The sequence below is a fragment of the Macaca fascicularis genome, chromosome 14 (genome assembly GCF_037993035.2).
Source record: "Macaca fascicularis isolate 582-1 chromosome 14, T2T-MFA8v1.1".
NCBI classification, from domain to species: Eukaryota; Metazoa; Chordata; class Mammalia; order Primates; family Cercopithecidae; genus Macaca; species Macaca fascicularis.
In genome coordinates this window covers 29,060,336-29,085,250 of record NC_088388.1, presented here as the reverse complement: position 1 = coordinate 29,085,250, position 24,915 = coordinate 29,060,336, and the positions used below count along the sequence as shown (strand labels likewise).

The following is a 24,915-nucleotide window of genomic DNA, read 5'->3' as shown; positions in this document are numbered from 1 at the left end:
GAATGTTATGGCTGGAGGGGACTGTAGAAACATCTAGTCCAACTCATTTTACAGATGGGAAGCTTACTAAAAACTGAAATTAGGCAAAACAAAAAAAATTTTTTTTTTAAAGACTTTAGTAGAAAAAAATAGTATCACCAAGGCAGGAAATGACTCCTCTTTGTACCTAATGCACAGCCAATGCTTTTAATAGAAATCTGACCAGGAAGTTTTTAAATATCATTTCCTTTTTTGAGCTGGGGGCGTGGAGATTGAATGTTTTGCGGCAACATTTAATTCTCTGATAAAAGTACACATTTATTGTAGAAAATGTAAAAAATATAAGCAAGCACAAAGGAAAATAAGCCAACAAAAAGTTTAGTATATTTCCTTCAGGCTTTTTCTATGCAAATACAAAACTACTACTGTTTACTTTTTAAATGGAATTTGACAATTATTTATTCATTGTAAAACAATCACAGGAACAGCAGCAGTGTGGGTTTCCCTAGGTAGAGGGTGGTATGCAGTGATTCTCAGGAGCTGGTTGGAAGGCACAGCTGAGGGACACAAACTGCCAGGAAATAATGTGGTAACTAGCCATGAGCTTGTGGTACTAATGGTGGCATGGGGAACAAGGTCTCTGCTTGACTTTTATTTTCACTCCATAACAAACTCGCCAGATCAGGAGCAAGGGTGGGTGGGGAGGGAGAAGAGAGAAAAAAGCAAAGGGAAAGTTCAAAACGACACTCGCTGGGGCTGAAAACCACACTCCCCAGTAGATGAGGGCCTTGGCTTTCTCTTGAAATGAAGGCTGATCTAGAACGCTGGCTGGGGACCCTGATTTGGCCTCTCTGGGGATACAATGTTATCTCTCGTTACCAGACAACTTTAAATGGTGGATGGATCTTTAGATCCTTTATAAGCTTATACTAGTTGCGGGTCTCCCTGAGAACAATTCCACAATATTTTATATCTATATATAGGCCTTTAACAAATACATGGCACACAAAAAAATCATCTTTCCCTATTAGGAAAATTTGGCTACTTCCAGGATTCCACAGGATCCTTCTCAGAACCTGCAGTTGTTAGGCTACAGCAACGTACTCAAGCTAAGTTGTGATACAACCACTATGACTTCTAATCTTAGTTTGGTGACCTCTTAGGTATCGCCAATCATCTCCCAGGTTTTAAAAAATTCTCATTATAGGAAATCAATTTTGTTCTATTTAATTGAACTAAAACAGAGGGTATTCGAAAGAGCTAAAAACTTCTGGCTCACATAGCTTCTGTCACCACCACTGAGATGCCACATGGGCTGACTACTTGAGTCACTTTTAATTTTTATGTTGCTGACTGTGTGTATCTCCTGTCTTGTAAGCATTAAACAACTGAAGACATATGCAGAGCTGTGAAATTCCCTCTGCACTGAATAGACAAAAAGGGTTACACAGCATACAATAAGCACTTGGTATCCACATGGTTCTCAGCATTACAAACTCTGGGGAAGATGCTGCTTCGTAACCTCAAGGAAATATGTAAGCAAGGCATAACTAACACTTAAACAAGTATTCAACAGACATGTTTACACTAAATAAGTAAGGTTATATTTAGGGTTTAAACTCATCCCTGAATATCCTTAGTAACAACCTGGAGGAAGAACTGTGGTGAATGAGAACTTAAGTTTTCCAAGGATTATGGTTCAAATCCTCTGAAATCTATAACAGGTTAAAAAAATGAGAACTCAACTTTCTAGAGCAATAACTCTTCTCGAGGGCACTAGCACAAGGCGGTAGTGATTTTCACGTTTAATATATTACATATAATACTATAAAACAGACTAAGTTTTAAGGAAAGTCCATTATTATTAAAAGTTTAGTACTCTTGAGTCTGGGCTTTCTGACAATAAAATACACCAGAGCAAAAGCCCAAGAAAGCACAACAAAGAGGTATACTAATTGACAAAATAGCTGCTGCAACATGCCACAGGCACTTCAGACCTAACCATTTCTGAAAAAGCATGGAACGTGTGGATTCCCAGGAAAAAACTGCCTCAGATCATTTGTAACAGGAATAGTAAGTGACCTCTCTAACAACACTCACTAGTAGATACTACATCTTTCCTGCGGCTCATGTGCATGTTATTGAGAACAGGGCAAGGAAAGGCACTGTTTTCTCCAGGTAGTTGTTTTTGAACAAGTGAGGGCAAGCTACACCCCTGAATCAGTACTTCGTGGCTGAAAACCCTCCCTCCGAAGGCTACCCATGTCAAAGCGGGTAGAGACCTCACAGCGCACTAATAATGTGTCATCCTTAATGAAAGTTCTTTGTCTTAGGGCTTCCAGATGCATGAAAGTTACATAGCCAAAACCTTTTGGGTTCCGTGGGATTGTGGGTCGCTGGAAAGCAAGCAGGTCTGGTTTGGCATCCATTATCTCTTCATGGTTTTGCCTTACAGGTGCTTCGGACTGATCAAGAATTGTAAGGCGTATTGTACCCTGGAAGGGCCAAGGGAGGTGGCTGTCATACTCTCCTTGCATCGTGTGGACAAAAAGGGATATATAGTTCGCACAGCGCTGAGCAGTCGGTAACTGAAGGTGCAAGCGCATGCAGAGTTTGTACCCGGGTTTGCCTGTGTAGAACCCAGGGCTATGAATCACAACAGGTTTCTCCTCTTCTTGACATTTCAAATGCATTCCAAAGTTGCCAATCTTCCAAATGTAAATTCCATTGCACTGCTGTGCTTCAATTTCAGCAACTTTGTCCTCAAGGGTTCGAATGGTTCGTTTGAGCTCACTTACATACGTACTCTGAGTTTCCATTTTAGCAGTCAGCTCCCGGATTTGATGGTCTTGTCTTACAAGGCGACCCTCTAACTGGTGGATAGTTTCCTGGAAATTCCGGACCTCTGAGACATACCCAGAGTCGGGTATAAGGCTCAAACTATGAACAGCCTGGGCCAACATTCTCATGTGTGACTGGGTGTTCTCTTGTAGGTGGCGTGCCAAGTGATTTCTCTGCATCTAAAAATCGAGCACAAGCCTTAGATTGGGAACCGATACTGTGAGGAGCAAGAAAGGGACCTGGCCAGGTCAAATAAGAGGTTTTCAAGTAGTCACACCACTTCCCTCAATTCTCTACCATTTTCCTTTGCCTTCAACAGATTTTTGATCCAATGAGGCGACTCTGCCTCTTAGTTCACTGAAAAACAGACTATCTGATGACTACTCTCCCAGCTTTCACTCATATACATCTCCCTCCCACCTACAAAAAATGTATTTATACACATCCTTCTTTTCTGACTGAGATGCCTGTCCTCTCCAAGATTAACATTCTACCTGTGCGCTAAATGTCACCTGACCTGTTGCAACACCCCAGAGATTTTACTCAGTGATTTTTCTTCATCTTCAAACATCTCTCCCTCTTTAGAATACAATTATTAAAATCTTTCCCATTAAAAAAGGACAAACTTCTCTGAAGATCTTTTGTCTCTCCAGTTAATATTAATACCATTTTCTTTTTTTTTTTAAAGTCAAGAATATAGTCTATCTGTATCGTCTGCAATTCCCAGTATACAAATCTATTGCAAATTGGATTTTTTTCCTGGCACCACGCTATTCTAAGGTCATTAAGAACATCCTATTATATGAAAAACATTCATAATGCAACACTTTTTTATTATAAAAGGTCACATAGTCTTTAAAAAACCTAGAAAATATAGATGACCAAAAAGAAAGTATGCTACCTATTATCTCTCCTAACTTCCATTAACATTTTATTTCTTTCAAGTCTTTTTCTCTAAGCACAAAAATACAGAATTTTTCCACAAACTATAACCATACCATTTTGCTCATTTTATTTTTTTAAATTATTAAATGTATGTTTGTTATACATAAGTCAGGAAAAAAAAAGTATAATGGAAAAGCAAAAGTGTAACTGCACTCTCCAAAAAGAAAGACATAACATAAACAATGATCCATCTCAGACATTTGACACTACTGATCATGAATCTTGAAACTAATTTTGGAGACCATAATAATACTTTCTCTTTGCCTGGTTCATCTGTTTCTTACACTGTTTGTTCATGGCTCTTTTCCTTGGTGTACTTCTCTTTCCTGTACATACTCTATCTGATCTCAATCACACCTTCCATTATCACCACAAATCACTTCCCCAAAGCAATACTTGAGTCCTAATTTCTCTTTGGGGCTTAAGACAGCACAGAATGCATGTCAGTCCTCTCCACCTGTTCCCTAGCTGGGTGAAGTCATATCTGTAACTCAATTCATTAAAACAGATTTTTCTTTTTTAAACTCCACCTCCAATCAGTTCTTCCTGTGTTCACTCTTTTTTGCCGAATGGCCCTTCCATCTACCCAGTGACAAAGGCCAGAAACCAAGAGTCATTCTAGATGCCTCCCTCTCCTTTACTCATCACATTTAGTTAGTCACATAGGCAATAGATCTTCTCTCCTAAATATGTACTGTCTCCTAGATCTATCTTCGCTGTCATCACCATAATTCAAGCTGTCTTCACTTAAGTATTTCCAACAGCTCAGGTACTAGTACCCCCACCTCCACCTCTACCTCAAATCATCTACATTGCTACTGGGTTGAACTAGCACAACACAAACTAATTGTAGTTCCTCAAATCACCATGCTCACTCTCTCTCACTGGTCTTCTCTCCCTTGTCTTCTTGGAAAACTATTTCACCTGTCAAGATTCAGCCCAAGGCATCATGTTTTTTCAAGTCTGTCTGAATGCTTTAGGCATTGCTAAGTATGCCTTTGCTTCTGCTCATGGCATCCATGAATAACTCTATTATATAACTTATTACACTGCTTTATAAACCATTTACATTCTTGTTGTTATTCTCCACTACATGATGTAACTGAGTATTTTTTTACTTATATTCAAGAACTAAAAGAAAAAAAAAATCTTACCTTTTCATGGCAACCAAAAGTACTGAATGTGCATGGAATTGGAGCTGTAGGGCAGTCTAGATCATAATGATTAGGCATCTGAAATCCAAAACAAAGGCTGAAAAATCCTCCTTGCATATCATGTTCGATGCAATAACATTTAAACTGTATTGTCAATGGCTGCTTTTGTACCACATTGGCAGTTGAATAGGTGCAGCATAAACCATCACCCACAAAGATTAAAATAACATTTACTTCCAAAAGTTATAGAGAAAGGAAATATCAACATCTCATCATAACCCCTCCAATTATTCAAAATTCAAGAAAATGAATTTGTTCCTCTTGCTGGGAACTGGCATCCTCTAGGGGCACTTTACAGAAAAAACACCTGACAACAGCTACAACTGCAAACTCAATCGACTCCCACTACGGTCTAGGCCATTTAATAGGAACCAGTCAACTGCATGCACTGAAGCCACTGACTACACCCATACTTTCCTCATGACCACCTTTCAAAAATCATCTTAACTTTTGTTAATCTGGGCATATGTTAGTTACAATGGGGAGACTCAGATGTTAGAAGGTACTTTAAACACATTAATAAAAGCTCTAGAGAAAGTCTCAGTTCTCGATGTTGGAATCTAAGACACATTTTCTAAGGTAAGATCCATTATACTCAATCATATTTTTTAAAAGAGGTGCCAAATTCCCTTTAGAAATTTAATTTAGCTATAGTTGTAGATATTTCAAACAGAAAGTACCGGAGAGACCATTTATTATAATTCAATCCTTCACTTCTCAAGAGGGAACAGTGCAGAACAGGGGTCAATAAAATTTTTTGTAAAGGATCAGATAGTAAATATGGGCTGTACTGCCTCTGTCCCAAGTATTAAGCTCTACCACTGTCATATAAAAGTAGCCATACACAAGACATACACACATGGGCATGGCTCTTTCAATAAAACTTTACAAAAACAGGCAGTGAGACAAATCTAGGGGGCAGGCCAGTTTGCTGATCCCAGATCTATTTAGAATGTCAACTTGTTAAACATGAGAGGGCACAAATAAAACCAGTTAATACAGTTTAAAACTAGGATGAAAACCCAGGTTTTCTGACTCTTAGTCTAGGGTTTTTTCCTGTATTTTCTTTTGCTGGGTTTTAATTTGTTGCATGGTTTCCTTTAAATATTAAAAGAGAGCAAAAAGGAAAATGAGTTAGGACTTCATTAAGCAAAAAAGTTTAACACCTTCAAATTAAGCCTTTGTTGGAAAAATTAATAGACTGGCAACAAACCAATGAAAAAGTTTTAAGGTTAACAAACTTGTCCAGTGACAGGTTTTGCTTGCTGCTTCTCAGTAAGGTATGTCAATAATGATCTCTGGGTTTACAGATTTCATGGGTATATAAATATTTAATGGTTAATATTCATGTTTTGTGGGAAAACTCCCCAAATGTCAGAAGATAGCAATCAGATGGAATTTTCCTTTCTCTACTAATAGTCAAAACAGTCTTTGGGCTGGGCTTGGTGGCTTGCACCTGTAATTCCAGCACTGCAGGAGGCCAAAGTGGGAAGATTGCTTGAGCTCAGGAGTTCGAGATCAGTCTAGGCAATATAACAAGACCCCATTTCTACAAAAAATCTAAAAAAATAAAAAATTAGCCAGGCATGGTGGTGCACACCTGTAGTCCCAGCTCCTTGGGAGGCTGAGGGAGGAGGACAGCCTGAGCCAGGAATTTGAGGCTGCAGTGAGCCATGACTGTGTCACTGCACTCCAGCTTGGGCAACAGCATGAGACTCTATCTCAGAAAACAAAAAAACAAAAAAACCCCACCATATAATTTTCTGTTACAGTTACTACTTCTAATGATGCCTGATTGGTGGCCCACAGGACAACTGAACAGAAGGGCTACAGGTCCTGAAAATCTGAAAACTTCCCTGTATGCCTCAGGGATTACAGCTTCAATTAATATTCTCCTACTGAACAGAACTACTTTCCTTTATTTCATTGTTCTTTCTTATTCTTTCGGCCAATCTGTGGACACTTGAGAGCCTCATTTCCCTGTGTGTAAATAGATATATATCTTAGTTTTTCTTTCTATAACTGGGGACCCTTACTTTTGATTATTTTTATCTTAAAATTGGTTTTTTTGGGAAGTTTTATGAATATACAAAAGCACAGGTATTATGTTAATGACTTAGGAATTCTAAGTACTTAAAAAGGGCTGGATGTTTTGTTCTTCATTAAAGTATTTATTATTTATATTAATTAATATAAAAAATTTCCACACAGCTCTAATACTTCTTCAATCTGTATTTCTTTGCCTTATTGATTTAAATTTTCAATTAAAAATCCTAACTTCTTTAAGCTGTTTATGAAAATAATAATTTATGAAAATGAATAATACCTGTTCTCTGATGAGTATAGTATTGCAGTATTCACAGATGACATTTGCCAAAGGACAGTTCTGGTCATGGATCTAAATTTTATTCGAGAAATATAATTAAAGCATGAAAATATCTGAAAAAGTGAAAACAACTAATTTTGATAAAAAGCAATTTTTCACTATAAACAAATAAGGACATCAATTTGTATAAAACAAAAGTGAGTGAAAGTGAGAGTAATATATAAAGGATATTTTCTTTCTCTTTCCCAGTGTCATAATGAGATTCATTCAACCTTCTAGCTCTTTAAAAGAGCAGGGTAGTATATAAAAAATAATTTTTCCAATTCCTTCCTTTTATCCTGAGGCGGTGCATCTGTAACTACTTTGGACATCATCTGCCGAGGCTATAATTCTCCAAAGGCAATCTTTTTCCAAAAATTTTCAGCAGCAGAATGACAATTTAATTAAAATTTCTTGTCAGTAGAGTTAAAGAACAAATCTTTTATTAGGGCATGAGGATTTGGTGCTCAGGTTCTCAGATGCCCCACAAGGGTGAGCCTTATTTTCTAGAATATAATGACTTTAGTTGACGCGCTAAGAAATAATTAGCCTTCCAGGTTAAGTCAATCTAATTTACTAAAGTTTAGAAAGAAGTTGTCGGGCTTGGCGCGGTGGCTCACGTCTGTACTCCCAGCATTTTGGGAGGCCAAAGCGGGCAGATCACCTGAGGTCAGGAGTTTGAGACCAGCTTGACCATCATAGAGAAACCCCGTCTCTACTAAAAATACAAAAGTAGCCAGGCGTGGTGGTGTAGGCCTGTAATCCCAGCTACATGAGAGTTTGAGGCAGGAGAATTGCCTGAACCCAGGAGGCAGAGGTTGCGGTGAGCCGAGACTGCGCCATTGCATTCCATCCTGGGCAACAAGAGCAAAACTCCATCTCAAAAAAAAAAAAAAAAAAAAAAAAAAAAAAAGAAAGGAAGGAGTTGTCATTTTACTCTGATTATGACTGAGACTTCTCTATATTTATATCAAGTTGGCTGACTTTTTTTGAATATTTTATCAATGTAATGGATATAATACACTTGATCTCAAAGTAGGGAAAAACTGCCAATATGAATTTATAAAAACTGTAGTTTAAGGATGTATCTAAGTAATAGAACAAAAGAACATAAATTATATGTAGGTTATTTTATAAAAGTATACATAGGATAGGGATCAAGGGCTTAGATTTCAGTGTTAGCTTTTTTATTGGCAATATTAATACAAGTCTACTTAATCTATCTCAGTTTCTGAATATAAAAACTGTCCTATAATCATGATGCTGTTAGGCACCATCAAGTTTCTTTTTAAAAGATAAACTTTTTGCCTGGTCTGGTGGCTCGTGCCTGTAATCCCAGCACTTTGGGAGGCTGAGGCGGGCGGATCACCTGAGGTCAGGAGTTTGAGACCACCCTGACCAACATGGAGAAACCCCATCTCTACTAAAAATACAAAAATATTAGCCAGGCATGGTGGTACGCGCCTGTAATTCCACCTACTCAGGAGGCTGAGGCAGGAGAATCGTTTGAACCCAGGAGGCAGAGGTTGCGATGAGCTGAGATCACACCATTGCACTCCAGCCTGGGCAACAAGAGCGAAACTCCATCTCAAAAAAAAAAAAAAAAAAAAGGATAAACTTTTAAATTTAAATATAACATACAAAATGAGAAGTAAATGTAAATACATTAAATACATTATATATACAGCACGATGAAGTATCATTGAGGAAACAGACTTTGTGGGTTTGATTTATTCTTCATAATAATTATAACCCATTCTCTTTTTCAAAATAATTTTGTGTAGATCTTATGCAGTAATTATTCTACTTGTTTGTCTCCAATCCAAAATTGGTCATCAAAATATCACACGGGAAAGCTGATCGGCATATGCCCTTCCTAGAAGTTTTGTTGCTTGCCTATCTACAATAGTGATAACTAGTATAAATGTTTTTTAAGAAAGACATGCAAATACAAACTCTACACTTACAAACTAAAATGGCTTATTGAAGCTTCTTTTCTTAAAAATCATTTTTCCCAAAATTGATAATATAGACTCAGAGTTGGAGTCACATCCTTATCTACTGCTAACCCCCTCAAGTACACATTGAAGAACAATGTTTTACGAAGTAGTGAATTTAACAACTCCAAGTTAGTACATGCCTCTTTATCTTCAAATGCCACTAATGCAGCACAGTTGTCACAAGAAACCTGTCTCCTTGGACAATCCTTCAGAATGTGAATATTAATATGGAATTTTTGGAAGGGACGTTGGCATTGGGGACAATCCACAAGAGCAAACTCACAATGTGCTTGATGATCCTATAATAAAAAAATAATAGATTAGTATTAGCCAACTCTGAAGTCTTCTACATATAATCTCTCCTAATAATATACTGTTCTCTTTCAGCAGGCTACTGAACCTACTTTGTCTAGTGCACACCACAGAACCATTCACAATGTGAACGTCTTTAGTGAATTTTTTCAAATGGTCATGGATTGCAAATTTATACAAGAAATGTGAATTCTCAAGTTCATGCATCCAATTAGGGTAGAGAGTTGGAAAGAAGTCAGATTTCCCATTTATCAATTTATTACTGTGTCGAAAAGGCCACTCTCTTTTAAGAGCTAGTAAGTAAAAGGAGCAAGTAGCATAGCTGTCTTAAACATTTAATTTCAAATATAACATTAATAATATTTAATTTCTGGTAAAAATCACCAAGTTAATAATTGATCTATTTAGTTTAAAAGCAAATTATTTTATAATCTGATTGTTTCAGTTAATCTCAAACTATAGGAGTATTCCATTTAGTTCATAATAAAATGCACAATTTAAAAAACAGAAAAAAGTATAATGAGGATACTGAGATGATTACTTGGGACTTAGTGCTTATTTCAAAATGACAAAAATGAAGTTTTAAGATTAAAATATGACACTTGTATTTTCTTTTTTGAGACGGAGCCTCACTCTGTTGCCCAGGCTGGAGTGCAATGGCGCGATCTTGGCTCATTGCAACCTCTGCCTCCTGGTTGCAAGTGATTCTCCTGCCGCAGCTTCTTGAGTAGCTGGGATTACAGGTGCATGCCACCATGCACTGGCTAATTTCTGTATTTTTAGTAAGAGACGGGGTTTCACTATATTAGTCAGGCTGGTCTCGAACTCTTGACCTCGTGATCCACCCGCCTCAGCCTTCCAAAGTGCTGGGATTACAGGGGTGAGCCACTGTGCCTGGCCGACACTTGTATTTAAAATGCTCCTCAGGTTTACTGCAGATAAAACTCACCAAAAAAGCTTATGAAACAATACTGATTTTTTTTTTTTTTTTTGAGACGGAGTCTTGCTCTGTCACCCAGGCTGGAGTGCAGTGGCCGGATCTCAGCTCACTGCAAGCTCCGCCTCCCGGGTTTACGCCATTCTCCTGCCTCAGCCTCCCGAGTAGCTGGGACTACAGGCGCCCGCCACCTCGCCCGGCTATTTTTTTGTATTTTTTAGTAGAGACGGGGTTTCACCGTGTTAGCCGGGATCGTCTCTCGATCTCCTGACCTCGTGATCCGCCCGTCTCGGCCTCCCAAAGTGCTGGGATTACAGGCTTGAGCCACCGCGCCCGGCCGAAACAATACTGATTTTTTTAAAAAAATTACTGCTAGGCAAAGCCAGAGTAGATAAAACAGTATATTTCTGGTTTCTACTTATATTTATATTCAATAATTAAAGGACTGGCATTAATTCAGCAAGAATTTATTAACTAATCATCATATGCTAGGTACTGGCAATACACAGATGGACATAGCAAAGTTCCTATTCTGTAGGAATTTCCTTTCATACATGCGCTAACAGCTAGAAAAGAACTTTAATACCTCAAGATGCCTCAGTTCCATCTTATGCAAACAACCTTCATTTGGACACTTCACCATCAGAGAAAGAATCTCACGTTTTGCAAAATTGTCTGGAAATAGTTGATTTTCCAGCAGTATTTCATTGTCAACTGGACATTTGTGACCTGCATCCCTAACAGAAACAAAATACACACAACTAGATTTAAATATTCACTTTAGAAAATCCAAACAACTTTAATTCGCTATATATAAATTCTCCATTTACTGTTTCAGAAGGAAAAAACAATTTAACACATTATGTTGCACATCAACAAAATAAACTGTTCTTTTATGAAATGAGTACAACTAGCAGCATATTGATAGCCTATCAAAAGCAAAGGGATTTTTATACAGTAGGATAGAGTCCAGCTTTTTGAGACAAATTAGCTGAGTAAGGTATTTTGATTGGTATAAAATGAAGTGCAAGTTAAGAATGGGAATTTTGGCCGTCTGGCCTCTGTGTTGTCACACCTATACAACACACTAGAAAGATGCTCACAGTGCTAATAACATGTCTATAATGCAATTGCTCAGTCATAAGTAAAAATTTCAGCACTTAGCAGTACCTCCATGAAGTCACATTTTAAAGTTTACTCTGAAATAGTCACTATAACACTCCAGCTAACAGTCAACAAAAGTCCTCCTTTATTTGTATGTCTAGGGTCCAATGTGACAGAAAGTTAAAGGACCTCTATGTCCTGCTTCTCAGTGGTTTATTCTTTCTTATGCTGGAAAACACTATCCTCAGGAAAAGACAATGGGGTTGTATTGAGATGCACTTTGATTGCTTGAATGACGAACTCAATGAGAAATTTCAGAGCAGTTCCTTTAAGAACACTGGCGCTAGGTGTTCGTTTTTAAAAAGCTTACAGGGAGACAGAAAAAAAAAGCCTCAGACTTCTTTTTGTGGGTTGTATTTCCTTCTCAGACCACTGTCCCACTACTTTCACGAACATCTTGCTATTAAAAAGCTGCTAAAGGTTAGCTACCTTCCTGGGCATGGCTGACACCTGGTAAAAAACTACATTTCTACCTACAGGAAAATCAATGATCCATAATATGCTACCATTTTACCTAAATACAACATAAATAAAAATAATTATACACAGAAAAAAAAATTGAGGCTGGGCACAGTGCTCATGCCTGTAATCCCAGCACTTTGGGAGACCGAGGTGGGTGGATCACTTGACGTCAGCAGTTCAAGACTAGACTGGACAACATGATGAAACCCCATCTGTACTAAAAATACAAAAATTCACCAGGCATAGTGGCATGCACGCCTGTAATCTCAGCTATTGGGGAGGCTGAGGCAGGAAAATCACTTGAACTTGGGAGGCAGAAGTTGTAGTGAGCCAAGATTGCATCATTGCACTCCAGCCTCTGCATCAAAAAAAAAAAAGTTGTGCCTTTAATTCTGCTCTCATGTATAGAGCGGTCGCAACTAGGGGCAATTTTGACCCCCAGGGGATATTTTGGGACTTCTAAGTGCAGGAAAGGATGATACTAATAGCATCCAGTGAGCAGAGGCCAGGGATGCTGCTAAAGATCCTACAACACACAGGACATTCTCCCATGACAAATAATTATCCAGCCCAAAATATCAATAATGTTGGTCAGGTGCAATGGCTCGTGCCTGTAATCAGCACTTTGAGAAGCTGAGGTGGGTGGATCACGAGGTTAGGAGTTCAAGACCAGTCTGGCCAAGATGGTGAAACCCCATCTCTACTAAAAATACAAAAAATTAGCTGGGTGTGGTGGCGGGTGCCTGTAATCCCAGCTACTCAGGAGGCTGATGCAGAGAATTGCTGGAACCCGGAAGGCAGAGGTTGCAGTGAGCTGAGATCGTGCCACTGCACTTCAGCCTGGGAGACAGAGCAAGACTCCATCTCAAAAAATAAAAAATAAAATAAAATAATGTCGAGGTTGAGAAAATCCACCCAAAATAGATCTTGTAAAGTCAGCACTATGTAATACATTTTTCCCCAAAATTGAAACAACAGACATTACCTTTTGTGATTTAAATTAAGCCAAGTCCCGAGTATGGATGTAGTTACTCTTAAATTCAAATTTTATAGAAAAGTTAATGTAAAAGTTGGCAGATAAAAACTTTTTGGAGACTAACAAATTGCCAGAACAGACTTACAATGAATTCACTAATATAACTAGATGGCTATTTATTGAAGAACATAAAATCTGCCCCTCTTCATCCAATTTTTTGTCCTGTATAGGAATCCTTAGTCACCTAAAAAATTCCTATGTACTTTTGAATTACAGTAAAATGTATCTATTTCCATGGAAATTGCAAGTACTTTCATTCAGTTAAAGCAACCACGATTTACTGATCATCTACTATGGGTCAGGCACTATTTCCAGAACTTGGGAAAAATCAAGAAATAAAACAGATCTAAAATTTTGCTCTCAAGAAGCTTATAATCCAGTGGGGCAGACAATAACCACATAAATTATTTGGTGCTTTAGAAGGCAGAAACTGCTAAGGGAAAAAAGAAAAGTAGAGCCAGGTGGAGAGATTGGGAGTGGCTGGCAAGAAGGGTGGAACCACACTGTGGTATAAACAGGGTGGTGAGGGGACCTATGAGAAGGTGACATTTGAGCCAAAGAGGAGGAGTTAAGGGGTTAGCTGTGGCAAGAGTGTTGCAAACAGAAGAGCTAAAGCCACTCACCAAGGTAGGAGTGTGCCTGACACGTTCAAGGAATAGCAAAGAGGGAATGAATGGGTAGAAGGACAAAGAGCACAGCAGAAAAGAGGTCAGGAAATGAATCATGGGCCTGTTATACAGGGTCGTAAGGAGTTTAGTTTTTACTCCCAGATACCCTGCTACAATGGTCTGAGCAGAGATGACACCATCTTACTTATTTTACTAGGTTCACTCTGGCTGTTGTATTGAGAACAGCCTGGAAGAAGGCAAGAATAGAAAACAGGAGGCCTGTTAGAGAGCTGGTGGTGATTCACAACAGGATGGTGGTAGAGGCAGGAAGTGAGTAGGGACTGGATTTTGGATATATTATGAAGGTAGAGCCTTCAGTTAATAATTTCTTTAAAAATACTGGTTGACCATACACTTTAGGTAACAGGCAAGATTTAACATGCCTAAAATCACAATAACTGATTGCTTACAGTCAGTATTCTTTGTGTGGTTGAGATTATCCTTCTCTAGTAGCATCATAATTTAAGGTACATTTAAAAAATACTATTTTCTTTAAAGCATAGAGTCACTCCCCAGTCTGCATTAGAACTGCTTTAAGTAAAAGTAGCAGATTATTTACTTATTTATTCAAGGGTCAAGAGAGGAGGAGATTCAGGTCACTTTTCACACAACAGTGGAAACTGGGATAAGAATCTAACTTTCTCAATTTTCTGTCCATTGTTCTTTTTTCCTAAGTAGCTTTTTATGTGTAAGACTACTTTTGGGATGTTCCATGTTCTATGTAATAATGTTCTCTGCATCTGGTTCTGTTATAGGACACCATTCTTTCTTACGCTCACGTACCTTATTGATTTTATGATGCAGGCTTTGCAGAACCTATGGCCGCATGGTGTTTGCACTGCTTCTCGTAGTGCCATCAAGCAGATGGGGCATTCGTACTTGCTTTCCAGGGGTGGGTCAAACTCTACATCATATCCCTGGATGTCCTCCATAAATGAGCTGGAGAGGTTTCCCGTGCTGGCAGTTCCACCCACACTATCATCTTTTGTTGCAGCGCTACAGGAGCTGGCCATGGCCACACAGCAGTCACTTTCAGACTGGCTGGATCCACAGCTGTTTTCACAGTTTAGCAGACTCATAGTAACTTGATTATCACTTGCTCTGTAGAAACAACAAGAAAAAATGCCTTTATAAGAAACGCACACACTCACACCCTACACATATATATCATAGCTTATCTATACAAGTCACTTTTTAATTCATGTACCTCAGCTGTATTGTTATTTACAGAAAACTTTTAAAAGTGTTTTGAGCTTTTTCACGACTATTGTAAGTTACCTGATTCTCTCTTTCAAAATATACATTATTATTTGTGCAAATCACTTGGAGCACACAAAGAAAGCTAGGTCCCTTCAGAAGTTCATGATCTAGTAGAATGATAGCATATAAAGTTAAAAAAGGAGAAGCACCTCAGTTGTAATATTCTTCTATATCACAATTATCTGTTTACATGTCTGTTTCCTGTGATTGAGCTAAATATTTTAATTTCCATTTCCTCAGTACTTAGCACAAGATTTTTCATCCAGTAAGTGTTCACTAAGCATTGCTAAAGAACTTATCCATGTTGTTGAAGTTCCTTCAAGTATCCTGAGCTGAAGGGAATAGTATGGCTAGCAGCTCGGTGCCAGGAAAAGCAGTACACAAGGAATCAGGTGATCATGTGCCACTATCAGACGCATGATTAGAGCAAGTTACTTAACCATTTAGATCTTGGTTTCTTTTCTAGGTCTAAAATTCTATAAGGACTTCTAAATGCTCAGTGTGGAGATTTCTATTAGGTATTAAAAATAGAATTGAAAAAGTGTACTTTTATGTCCTTCTGCCTTCCGTCAGGTCAAGTGACTATGTTTCATTATTAATGACTGGAAAAACAAGTGATGTTTTGTTTGCCTATGGAAAACTATTGGTTTCATGAGCAGAGGAGATATTGGTATTTACAAGCAAGCAGCTAATATGTAAGAGCAATTCACAGCCCATGTAACCACATCTGTATTTTAAATAATTACTTTTGAAAAAAATTTCTAGTATGTGCCAGATATCATTCTAGAAACAGAATGTAGGCCTCCAGTCATATTCTCCTGCTTGTCTCACTTTTATGTAAAATTCCTTGCTGCCACTGCACCAAATCAAAGATTAAGACAGTAGTACTCAATCCTTTTACCACTACAAATACCTTTTTATTCTTTTCAGAGATTCTCAGTAGCACTTGATGACCACCTACAATGAGGCACTATTCTGGCTGGAAAGGCAGTGCTAGTAAGTGGTGATGAGCTCAGGTGCTGGAATTGAGTGATATGAATTCAACTCTTTTCTTCCATTTATGAGCTGGGCAAATTATATAACCTTTCTGTGCTTCAATTTTCTCATCTGTAAAATGGTTCTAACAATAAAATCCATCTGAGTTACTCAGAGGATTAAATGTGTTAATATGTGCAAAGCACTTAGAACAGTGCCAGTCAGTAAGAATGAGTTACTACAACAACTTCATGTAGTATTTTACTTAAGTTTTGTTGTCGCCACTTATCAAAGTGGTAGTTATGGAGCTTAAAAGGTTAAGCAACTTACCCAAGACTACCCAACTAATAAGTAACAGAGTTGGGATCAGAACCCAAGTCTACCTGACCTTGGAGCTTTGCACTTTGCACTACACTACTTTTATCCATGTTTTGACCAATTTGTCCATGAAGCTGCATTTATAATTTATTTGCCTTTACTTTATTACACTAAAGTGCTGGCCACAGCTACTATTAAACATGGTCTGTCCAGCACTACTACACTAAATTGACAGAATTCCCAAGAATCTGCAAAGAAACTTGGCATGTAGTTTACTTGTCTAGGTTTTTTTTTTGGAGACAGGGTCTCACTCTGCTGCTCAGGCTGGAGTGCAATGGTGCAATCTCGACTCACTGCAACTTCTGCCTTCAGGGTTCAAGCAAGTCTCCTGCCTCAGCATCCCCAATAGCTGGGATTACAGGCGCCCGCCACCACGCCCAGCTAATTTTTGTATTTAGTAGAGATGGGGTTTTGCCATGTTGGCCAGGCTGGTCTGGAACTCCTCACCTCAAACGATCCACTTGCCCTGGCCTCCTAAAGTGTTGAGATTACAGGCATGAACCCCCGTGCCCGGCTGTGGTTTATTTAGTTTTGATACAGTATGCCCTAAGTTAAAAATAGCTCCCATAGCCTTGCTATATCTGATGTGGACTCCTAGGGAAGGTTCATACAGATTGAAAGGAAGCAAACAATGGCAAGACAGCAGAAAATAGCAGAACTAGTCACTACAGCTGAGTCATAAAATAGGGTAGAGGGCCCCCTTTATACCTTCCAAATCTGAGGACAAATGATGCTGTTATGCTACACTAGGGTATATATCCTTTGTTATCTTTATTCCCATATATGGGCATACTCAGACAGTTTGGGTTCAGTTCCAAACCATAGCAATAATCCAAATACCATAATAAAGCAAATAATACAAACTTTTTGGTTTCCTAATACATATAAAAAGTCATGTTTATACTATAGTCTATTAAGTGTGCAATATTATGTCTAAAAAGGCAATGCATATACCTTAACTGAAAAACACCTTATTGCTAAAAACTGCTAGTGATCATCTGAGCCTTCAGCGAGCTGTAATATTTTTTGCTGGTAGAGAGTCCTGCCTCAATGTTGATGGCTGTTGACTGATCAGGTTGGTGATTGCTGATGGCTGGGGTGGCTGTGAAAACTTCTTAAAATAATACAACAATGAAGTTTGCTACCAAGAAGTATTTCTCTGTAGCATGTGATGCTGTTTGATAGCATTTTCCCTCAGGAGAACTTCTTTCAAAAATAGCGTTAATCCTCTCAAATTCTGCCACTGCTTTATCAACTAAGTTTGTAGAATATTCTAAATCCTCTGTTGTTATTTCAACAATGGTCACAGCATCTTCACCAGGAGTTGATTCCATCTCAGAAAACCACTTTCTTTGCTCATCCATAAGAAGCAACTCTTCATCTGTTCAAGTTTTACCATGAGACTGCAGAAATTCAGTCATATCTTCAGACTCCACTTCTAATTCTAGTTCTCTTGCTATTTCTACCATATCTTCAGTGACTTCTAATGAAGTCCTGAACCCCTCCAAGTCATCCATGAGGGCTTCTTTCAAGTTCAACTTCTTTCAAACTCCTGTTAAGGCTGATATGTCAACCTCCTCCCATGAGTCACAAATGTTCTTAATGGCATCTAGAAAGGTGAATCCTTTCCAGAAAGTTTCAATTTACTTTGTCCAGATCCATCAGAGGACTCACTCTCTATGGCAGCGATAGCCTTATGAAATGTATGTTTTAAATAATAAGACTTGGAAGTCTAACTGACTCCTTGATCCATGGGTTACAGAATGAATGTTATATTAGCAGGCATGAAAACAACATTAATCTTGAACATCTCCATCAGAGCTCTTGGGTGATTAAGTGCATTGTTAATGAGCAGTGACATTTTGAAAGGCATCTCTTTTTCCTGAACAGTTCTTGACAGTGGGCTTAAAATATTCAGTAAACTACGCTATAAACAGATACACTGTCATCCAGGCTTTGTTGTTACCTTTATAAGGCACAGGCAGAGTAGATTTAATATCATTATTCAGGCCCTAGGAGTTTCAAAAGTGTAAATGAGCACTGGTGTCAACTCACAGTCACCAGCTGCATTAGCCCCTAACAAGAGTCATCAGCCTGTCCTTTAAAATTCTGAAGTCAGGAACAGACTTGTCTATAGCTATGAACGTCCTAGGTGGCATCTTTTTCCAATAAAAGGCTGTTTTGTATACACTGAAAATTTGTTGTTTGGTGTAGCCACCTTCATCAATGATCGCAGCTAGATCTTCTGGATAATGTGCTGTAGTTTCACATCAACACTTGCTCTTTCACCTTCCACTTTTATGTTATGGAGATGGGCTTCTTTCCTTAAATCTCATAAACCAATCTCTGTTAGCTTCCAACTTTTCTTCTGCAGCTTCCTCACCTCCCTCAAACTTTACAGAATTGAAGAGAATTAGGACCTTGCTCTGGATTAGGTTTTGGCTTAAGGAAATGTTGTGGCTGGTTTGATCTTCCATCCAGACCACTATAGCTTTCTCCGTATCGGTGATAAGGCTGTCTCACTTTCTCATTAGTGAGTTCACTGGAGTACCACTTTTAATTTCCTTCAACAACTTTTCCTTTGTATTCACAACTTGGCTAAACGGCCCATTTTGGCTTCTGATGTGCCTTCTTCAGTAAGCATAATTATTTCTAGCTTTTGATTTAAAGTGACAGACCTGTGGTTCTTTGGTTCACCTGCACACTTAGAGGCCATTGTAGGATTATTAATTGGTCTAATTTCAAAACTGTTGTGTCTAATTTCAATATTGCTGTGTCTCAGGGGAGTAGGGAGGCCTGAGGAGAGGGACAGTAAGGATACCAGCTGGTCAGTGGAGCAGTCAGAGCTCTCATATTTATTAAGTTCACCATCGTATATGGGTGTGATTCATGTACCCCAAAACAACAATTACAATAGTAACATCAAAAATCGCTGATCACAGATCACTATAATAGATATAATGAAGTTTTAAATATTGCAAGAATTACAAAAATGTGACAGACAAATGCAGAGTGAGCACATGCTGTTGGAAAAATGGCATGGAAAGACTTGTACAATACAGGGTTCACATAAATCTTCAACATGCTGAAGAAAAAAAAGCAGTATCCGTGAAGTGCAAAAAACCAGTGCTATAAAATGAGGTATACAGATAGACCTCATTTTATTTTTGTGTCCAATTACTTCCTTAGGTAAATTTCCTAGAGGTAGAATTGTTGGATCAGAGGGTATGTAACTTTTTAAGCTTTCTGATAGATAATCCTGGTTATCCAATATGTGTCAGACATTCTAATTTCCACTCCCACAGGCATGGTATATATGCAGGAGTCCATTTTTCTCTACCCTTGACAATATTAGGTATTGAACCATTTTTTTTTAAAAGTAAAATCACTTTTGAGAAATTAGTATTTGTTATTTGGTTATAGGACATATATCCAAGTGCTGGCCAGAAGACAAAGGCAGAAATTACGAAGCTAGGTGTATCTTTTCTTTTCTGCCCAAACGTCCAGTTCAAAATTTAGTTTATTGGACAGTCTATACACTGCCTGCTTCCAATCCAGTTCAAAAGGCTTGAAGGTCTTTAGGTTTGAAGAGACCTTTTATAGCTAATGTGTTCCTAAGAAAATCTGTCTAATCAATTATAATTCCTTAAAAGGAACTCCACTGTGGGAATGCAGTGTGACATAAAAGTGAGCATGTTCAAAATCTATTTGCCTTCAAGTTTCACATTACTTTCCATGCTTTAAGAAGCAATCCAGAGCTTTCTATTTTCCAAATAAACTTTTTTATATGGTCACCCTTTAAGTCCATAGTATATAGTTCCATGTAATTGAACATGAAGGAAAAATTAAGTTAAAAACAGTTCTTGACTGCCATTTAGCATTTTTGTTTCCTCTTTCTTTGGTAAGTTAAAACATTTTGTCCCTTTAGTTTTAAGGATCACAATGAGTTAAGGAAAAATCACCTTTCTAACTTAATTATAATGATAACTAATACTAAGAGAAGAACAAAAAGTGCTTTGTGTCAGTTACAGAAGTAAATAAAAGATGATCTGGCATGCATGCAGAAAATATTGTGCTCTATCAGGATTTTTTTTTTACTTTTTAACCTCCTACTGTGTCATAGGAGCTGCTACAAAAGCAGGCTGGAGATAGAACTTTGATTTTACATAAGAAAGAATATGTTTTTGAAAAAAAAAAAAAAATATATATATATATATATATATATAAAATTTTGTCAGGATCCTGCTCTATTGCCCAGTCTGGAGTGCAGAGGCACGATCATGGCTCACTGCAGCCTCCACCTCCTGGGCTCAAGTGATCCTCCCACCTCAGTCTCCCAAGTAGCTGGGACTACAGGTGTGTGCCACCAAGCCTGGTTAATTTTTGTATTTTTTGTAGAGACAAGGTTTTGCCTGTTGCCCAGGCTGGTCTCAATCTATCCTCCCACCTCAGCTTCCCGAAGTGCTGGGATTACAGGCATGAGCCATTATGCCAGGCCTAAAATAAAAATTTCTTACAGCCTCTATTCTACTTACTTACGTGGCTTTCTACAGGAATTGATAAAGGGATGGAACAAAGTATAAATTGTTCCTTAACTTGTATGTTAAGAGTGTCCTGATTGTAATTCCCTTTTGCAGTTGTGAAATCTAATAAGCACTACCTTAAATATTGTGGAATGTAACTACTGCTAACTTACTTCAACTATAAAATGAGTAGTACTGAAAACAGCCTTGTCATAAATCATGATTTAAATTCACAAATTAGTGTCTGGGTGTACATTATCATCAAAGGAGAATACTGTAAAATGTCTTGGGGGAGGGGGAAGTAGGATGATGTACAAAATGTTAGTCCTCCAAGGCAGATGCTAAGGAGATACGAGCCAAGTTAAAAGAAGTCAACGGGTTATGTCTTAAATGAGTCAATTTTAAGTCAACTGAAATTCATACATGAGTAAACATGTAACTTATTAAAGTAAAAACCATGTAAAGAAAATAGGAGAAATTACCTTTAATTTCCTACTAGCTTTAGAAACAGAAACTGTTTACCAGCTTCTTAAATTTCTAAAGTGTGAAGAAGTACAAATGTACTCCAATGGCCAAGAGATGCTGCAAAATATTCAGCTGTTGTGCCTTAACTTTGAATCCAAATTCAAGGGGCATTCCCCTTTCTGGGCACTATTTATTCTGCTCCAGGAGGCAAGGATTTGAACTTCTCTCCAAATCTAAGTGGCCAAAAGTTTATCGGCATCATATGCCCAAATTTATCACAGAGAAGACCTCATGTTACAATTCTGAAATACTGTGGTGCATGCAGGCTGAATCTCTGAGGTAATCCTGTACCCACCACATGCCCGACTCCTTCCCAGAGTCACAAAAGAGGCCACATTGTTCTTACCTAGACCCTCAGCCTCAAAATCAGAAAAGCCCCTCTCCCTTCCCTAGCAACCAAAAGAGAATGAATGAAATGACAGCGGCCAAGTTCACAAGGCCAACACAGAATTTCTTTACCAGTTTTTCTCGTTTCTATACGGAACCTGTGTAACAAGACATTCAGAAATAGTAATCTGCTCCCAGAGAAACAAACAATCAAATACCATACAGCGAAGCTGCTAATACTTTAGGTGCTTTCTGTTCACATTCAAGACAGTCCTAACTCAGCTGGAGTTCCCCTAAAGCCAAATACTAGGAACAGCTTTATCAACCCGGCGTCTGGAACAGTCGCTCGAACTACCGACTGTAGGGGTGGGGGAGGAAACATTCGTGTCATCTGAGCCTTTTTTTTTTTTTTTTTAAACTCGCTGCCTGAGACTTCTATCGAGTTGAACAGGGAATCCGAAAATAGCTTTCCCATGACAGTGACAGACGGAGTCGCCAGGAACGTAAAGGATTTTTTAAAAATTTAAGCAGGTGTTTGTTCCAAGGAGCGGAAAACTGCAGGAGGCAATTTCCTTATCTGGGAAGGGGAAAAAGCGGAGTGAGGGGAGCAAGGTTGAGGAAGGCGACATGCGGTTTTTTAGGAGGTAGAGTGAGCGAGGAAGAGGAGGCCTGGGGAGCAGAGGTCAGGGGACAGGGAACGGTGTCCGCGACCTGTGGGAAGCGTGGAATCAGAGGCGGCGTCCCGACCGGCGGGAAGCCAGGGACAGGGAACGGTGTCCTCGACCAGCGGGAAGCGAGAGGACAGGGGCGGCGTCCAGCAACCTGTGGGAAGCAAGGGAGCAGGGGCGGCGTCCTTGACCTGTGAAAAAGCGAAGGGACAGGGCAGGCGTCCCCGACTGGTGGGGAGCGAGGGGACAGGGACACCGTCCTCGACCTGCCGAGAGCGAAAGGGCGGGGGGCGGCGTCCCTGACCGCTGGGAAGCGAGGCTGCGGCCGCCAGAAGGAGGCGCCTGAAGGAGACCCACCACTCAAGTGCGCAGGGAGGCCGAACCAGGCGGGCAGGGCTCCCCCCGAGCCGCACGACTCCGCTCAGCCAAGGTGCTGGTAGAGGACGGATACAGACACTGCGCGCCGAGACGTGGCTGCTTGGACGTCAAACTCTGGGTCCAATGGGCTCCGTCGCCATCTCCGGGAACCGTCCGCAGGCCAAACGCTAGCTGCGGACGCCACTGCTTCCGCCTTCTCTGCTGGCTGCGGGGAGCGAGGGGCAGGGAGCGCGCGGGGGAGGAGACAGAGCGGCCGACTTCGGCGAGAGTGCCCCCTGGCGGTGATCCTCCAGGCGAACTGTGGCGCGGGCCGGGCCGGGCTCCCAGCCCCGCCGCCTGGCTTTCTTCCAGCTCGCGCGTCCCACCTGGGAATTCGTTGCGCCGCACAGCCAAATCCGAGTATGTCAATGGGTGTGTGTTGGAATAGGGATGGCGACGACAAGATCACTCACCGAATAACTTAATTTGGTGAGCAGCAGTGACAGTAGTAATCCCAAATTGCGCTTTTATAGCACTCCTATAGCAGGAGAAAACCCCAGCTGGGCTAGATCGCTTGACCTTCAGGAATTCTTAAATCCCTCCCCAGCTCCACCTTCCTTGCCCAGGAAGTTTCCGCGATCCATAGAACTCTATTATTACCTGCTCTTCCCCTTCATCCGGTCCAAGGGAGTCAGCCCTTGCATTAAATATTTCTTTGAATTTCCTGCCAACAACACCAGCCCTTTGTTTTTCTCTGTCATGGGAAAGCTATTTTAAATTCCCTGTTTAACTGGTCATAAACGTCTAGGGAATGTACCACGCATTTGCTGGAGAAGCACAAAAGATTTTCATCCACCTCTGCGTATTTGGTTCATCGTCCACCTCTTAGGAGAGGTTTTCCAGGATAGTGGTCGTGTGTATGTATCCTGAAGCCAGAATGCTTGGTTCCAATCCAGTTTTTCCCTTAATAGATGTGTGATTCAGGTAAAATACTTAATCCGTACTTGTTTCAGTTTCCTCATCTCGTATTAACATGGGGATAATAATAGTATCTACCTCATAGTGTTGTTGGAAGGATGAGATAAAATATGTAAAGAAGTTATTTAAAACTATCTGGCCAGGCACAGTGGCTCATGCCTATAATCCCAGTACTTTGGGAGGTTGAGGCAGGAGGATCACTTGAGGCCAGGAATTTGAGACCAGCCTGGGCAATATAGTGAGACCCCATCTTTACACAAAATTTAAAAATCACCTGGGTGTGGTGGTGCACATCTGTAGTGTGAGCTACTCTGGAGGCTGAGGTGGGAGGATGGCTTCAGCCCTGGCAATTAAGGCTACAGTAAGCCATGATGGCACCACTGCATTCCAGCCTGGGTGACAGAGTGAGACCTTGTCTCAAGGAACAAACAAACAGACAAACAAACCCAAAACTATGACATAGTATGGGCTCAACAAATGTTACCAATACTATATGTCCTACTTTCTGGCTGCCAATATTCATTAAAAATGCTTCTTTTTTTAAAGAAGAATTTATCCTTGGTTCTCAGGTTCTGTCAACCCCCTTTTAAAAAGATTGTATTTTGAAATACTTAAGACATAAAAAGAACACAAACATCTGTGTGCTCACCACCCAGCTTTAAAAAATAAAACATTGCCAGCCTTTGTGTATCGCTCCCTAGAAGCTCCTCTTATAAAAGTAAATCTCTTATGGGATGGAAGAAAAGATCATTACATGAAATTGAGAGCTGGAGAAAAGGAAGAGCAAGAGAATCAGAGTTCCCTCCACTTCTTCATGTGAGCTCTGGGGCAGGTTACATAACCTCCATGAACTGCAATGACCAAAAACCATAAAAAAGGGGATAATGTCTACCTTACCAGGCTTTTGTCAGGATAAAATAATAAAAATCTATTGTGAGAGACCCCAGCACTAGCCTTTCAAAAATATTAGGTGTTCTGTGTATGTTTCTTTACGTTGTTTT

General features: G+C 39.5%; 1 protein-coding gene across 1 annotated transcript; it reads right to left on the bottom strand.

Moving 5' to 3' along the window:
* Nucleotides 1-276: 276 nt before the first annotated feature.
* TRAF6 (TNF receptor associated factor 6) lies at nucleotides 277-23,157 on the bottom strand. Its single transcript, XM_005578173.5, has 7 exons — nucleotides 22,937-23,157; nucleotides 14,707-15,024; nucleotides 11,180-11,330; nucleotides 9,485-9,643; nucleotides 7,306-7,377; nucleotides 4,920-4,997; nucleotides 277-2,999 (listed from the first exon to the last, which is right to left on the bottom strand). The coding sequence occupies exons 2-7, from the start codon at nucleotides 15,000-15,002 to the stop codon at nucleotides 2,187-2,189; spliced, it is 1,569 nt and encodes a 522-aa protein (XP_005578230.3). The 5' UTR covers nucleotides 15,003-15,024; nucleotides 22,937-23,157; the 3' UTR covers nucleotides 277-2,186.
* Nucleotides 23,158-24,915: the final 1,758 nt, after the last annotated feature.

Excerpts from the sequence above, each read along its gene's own strand:
- TRAF6 (XM_005578173.5), bottom strand. The coding sequence starts at position 15,002 with ATGAGTCTGCTAAACTGTGAAAACAGCTGTGGATCCAGCCAGTCTGAA. Across the intron at positions 9,644-11,179 it reads TGGAACTGAGGCATCTTGAG|GATCATCAAGCACATTGTGA; the intron begins GTATTAAAGTTC and ends TTTTTATTATAG. Across the intron at positions 7,378-9,484 it reads TGGCATTTGAAGATAAAGAG|ATCCATGACCAGAACTGTCC; the intron begins GCATGTACTAAC and ends AATAAAATTTAG.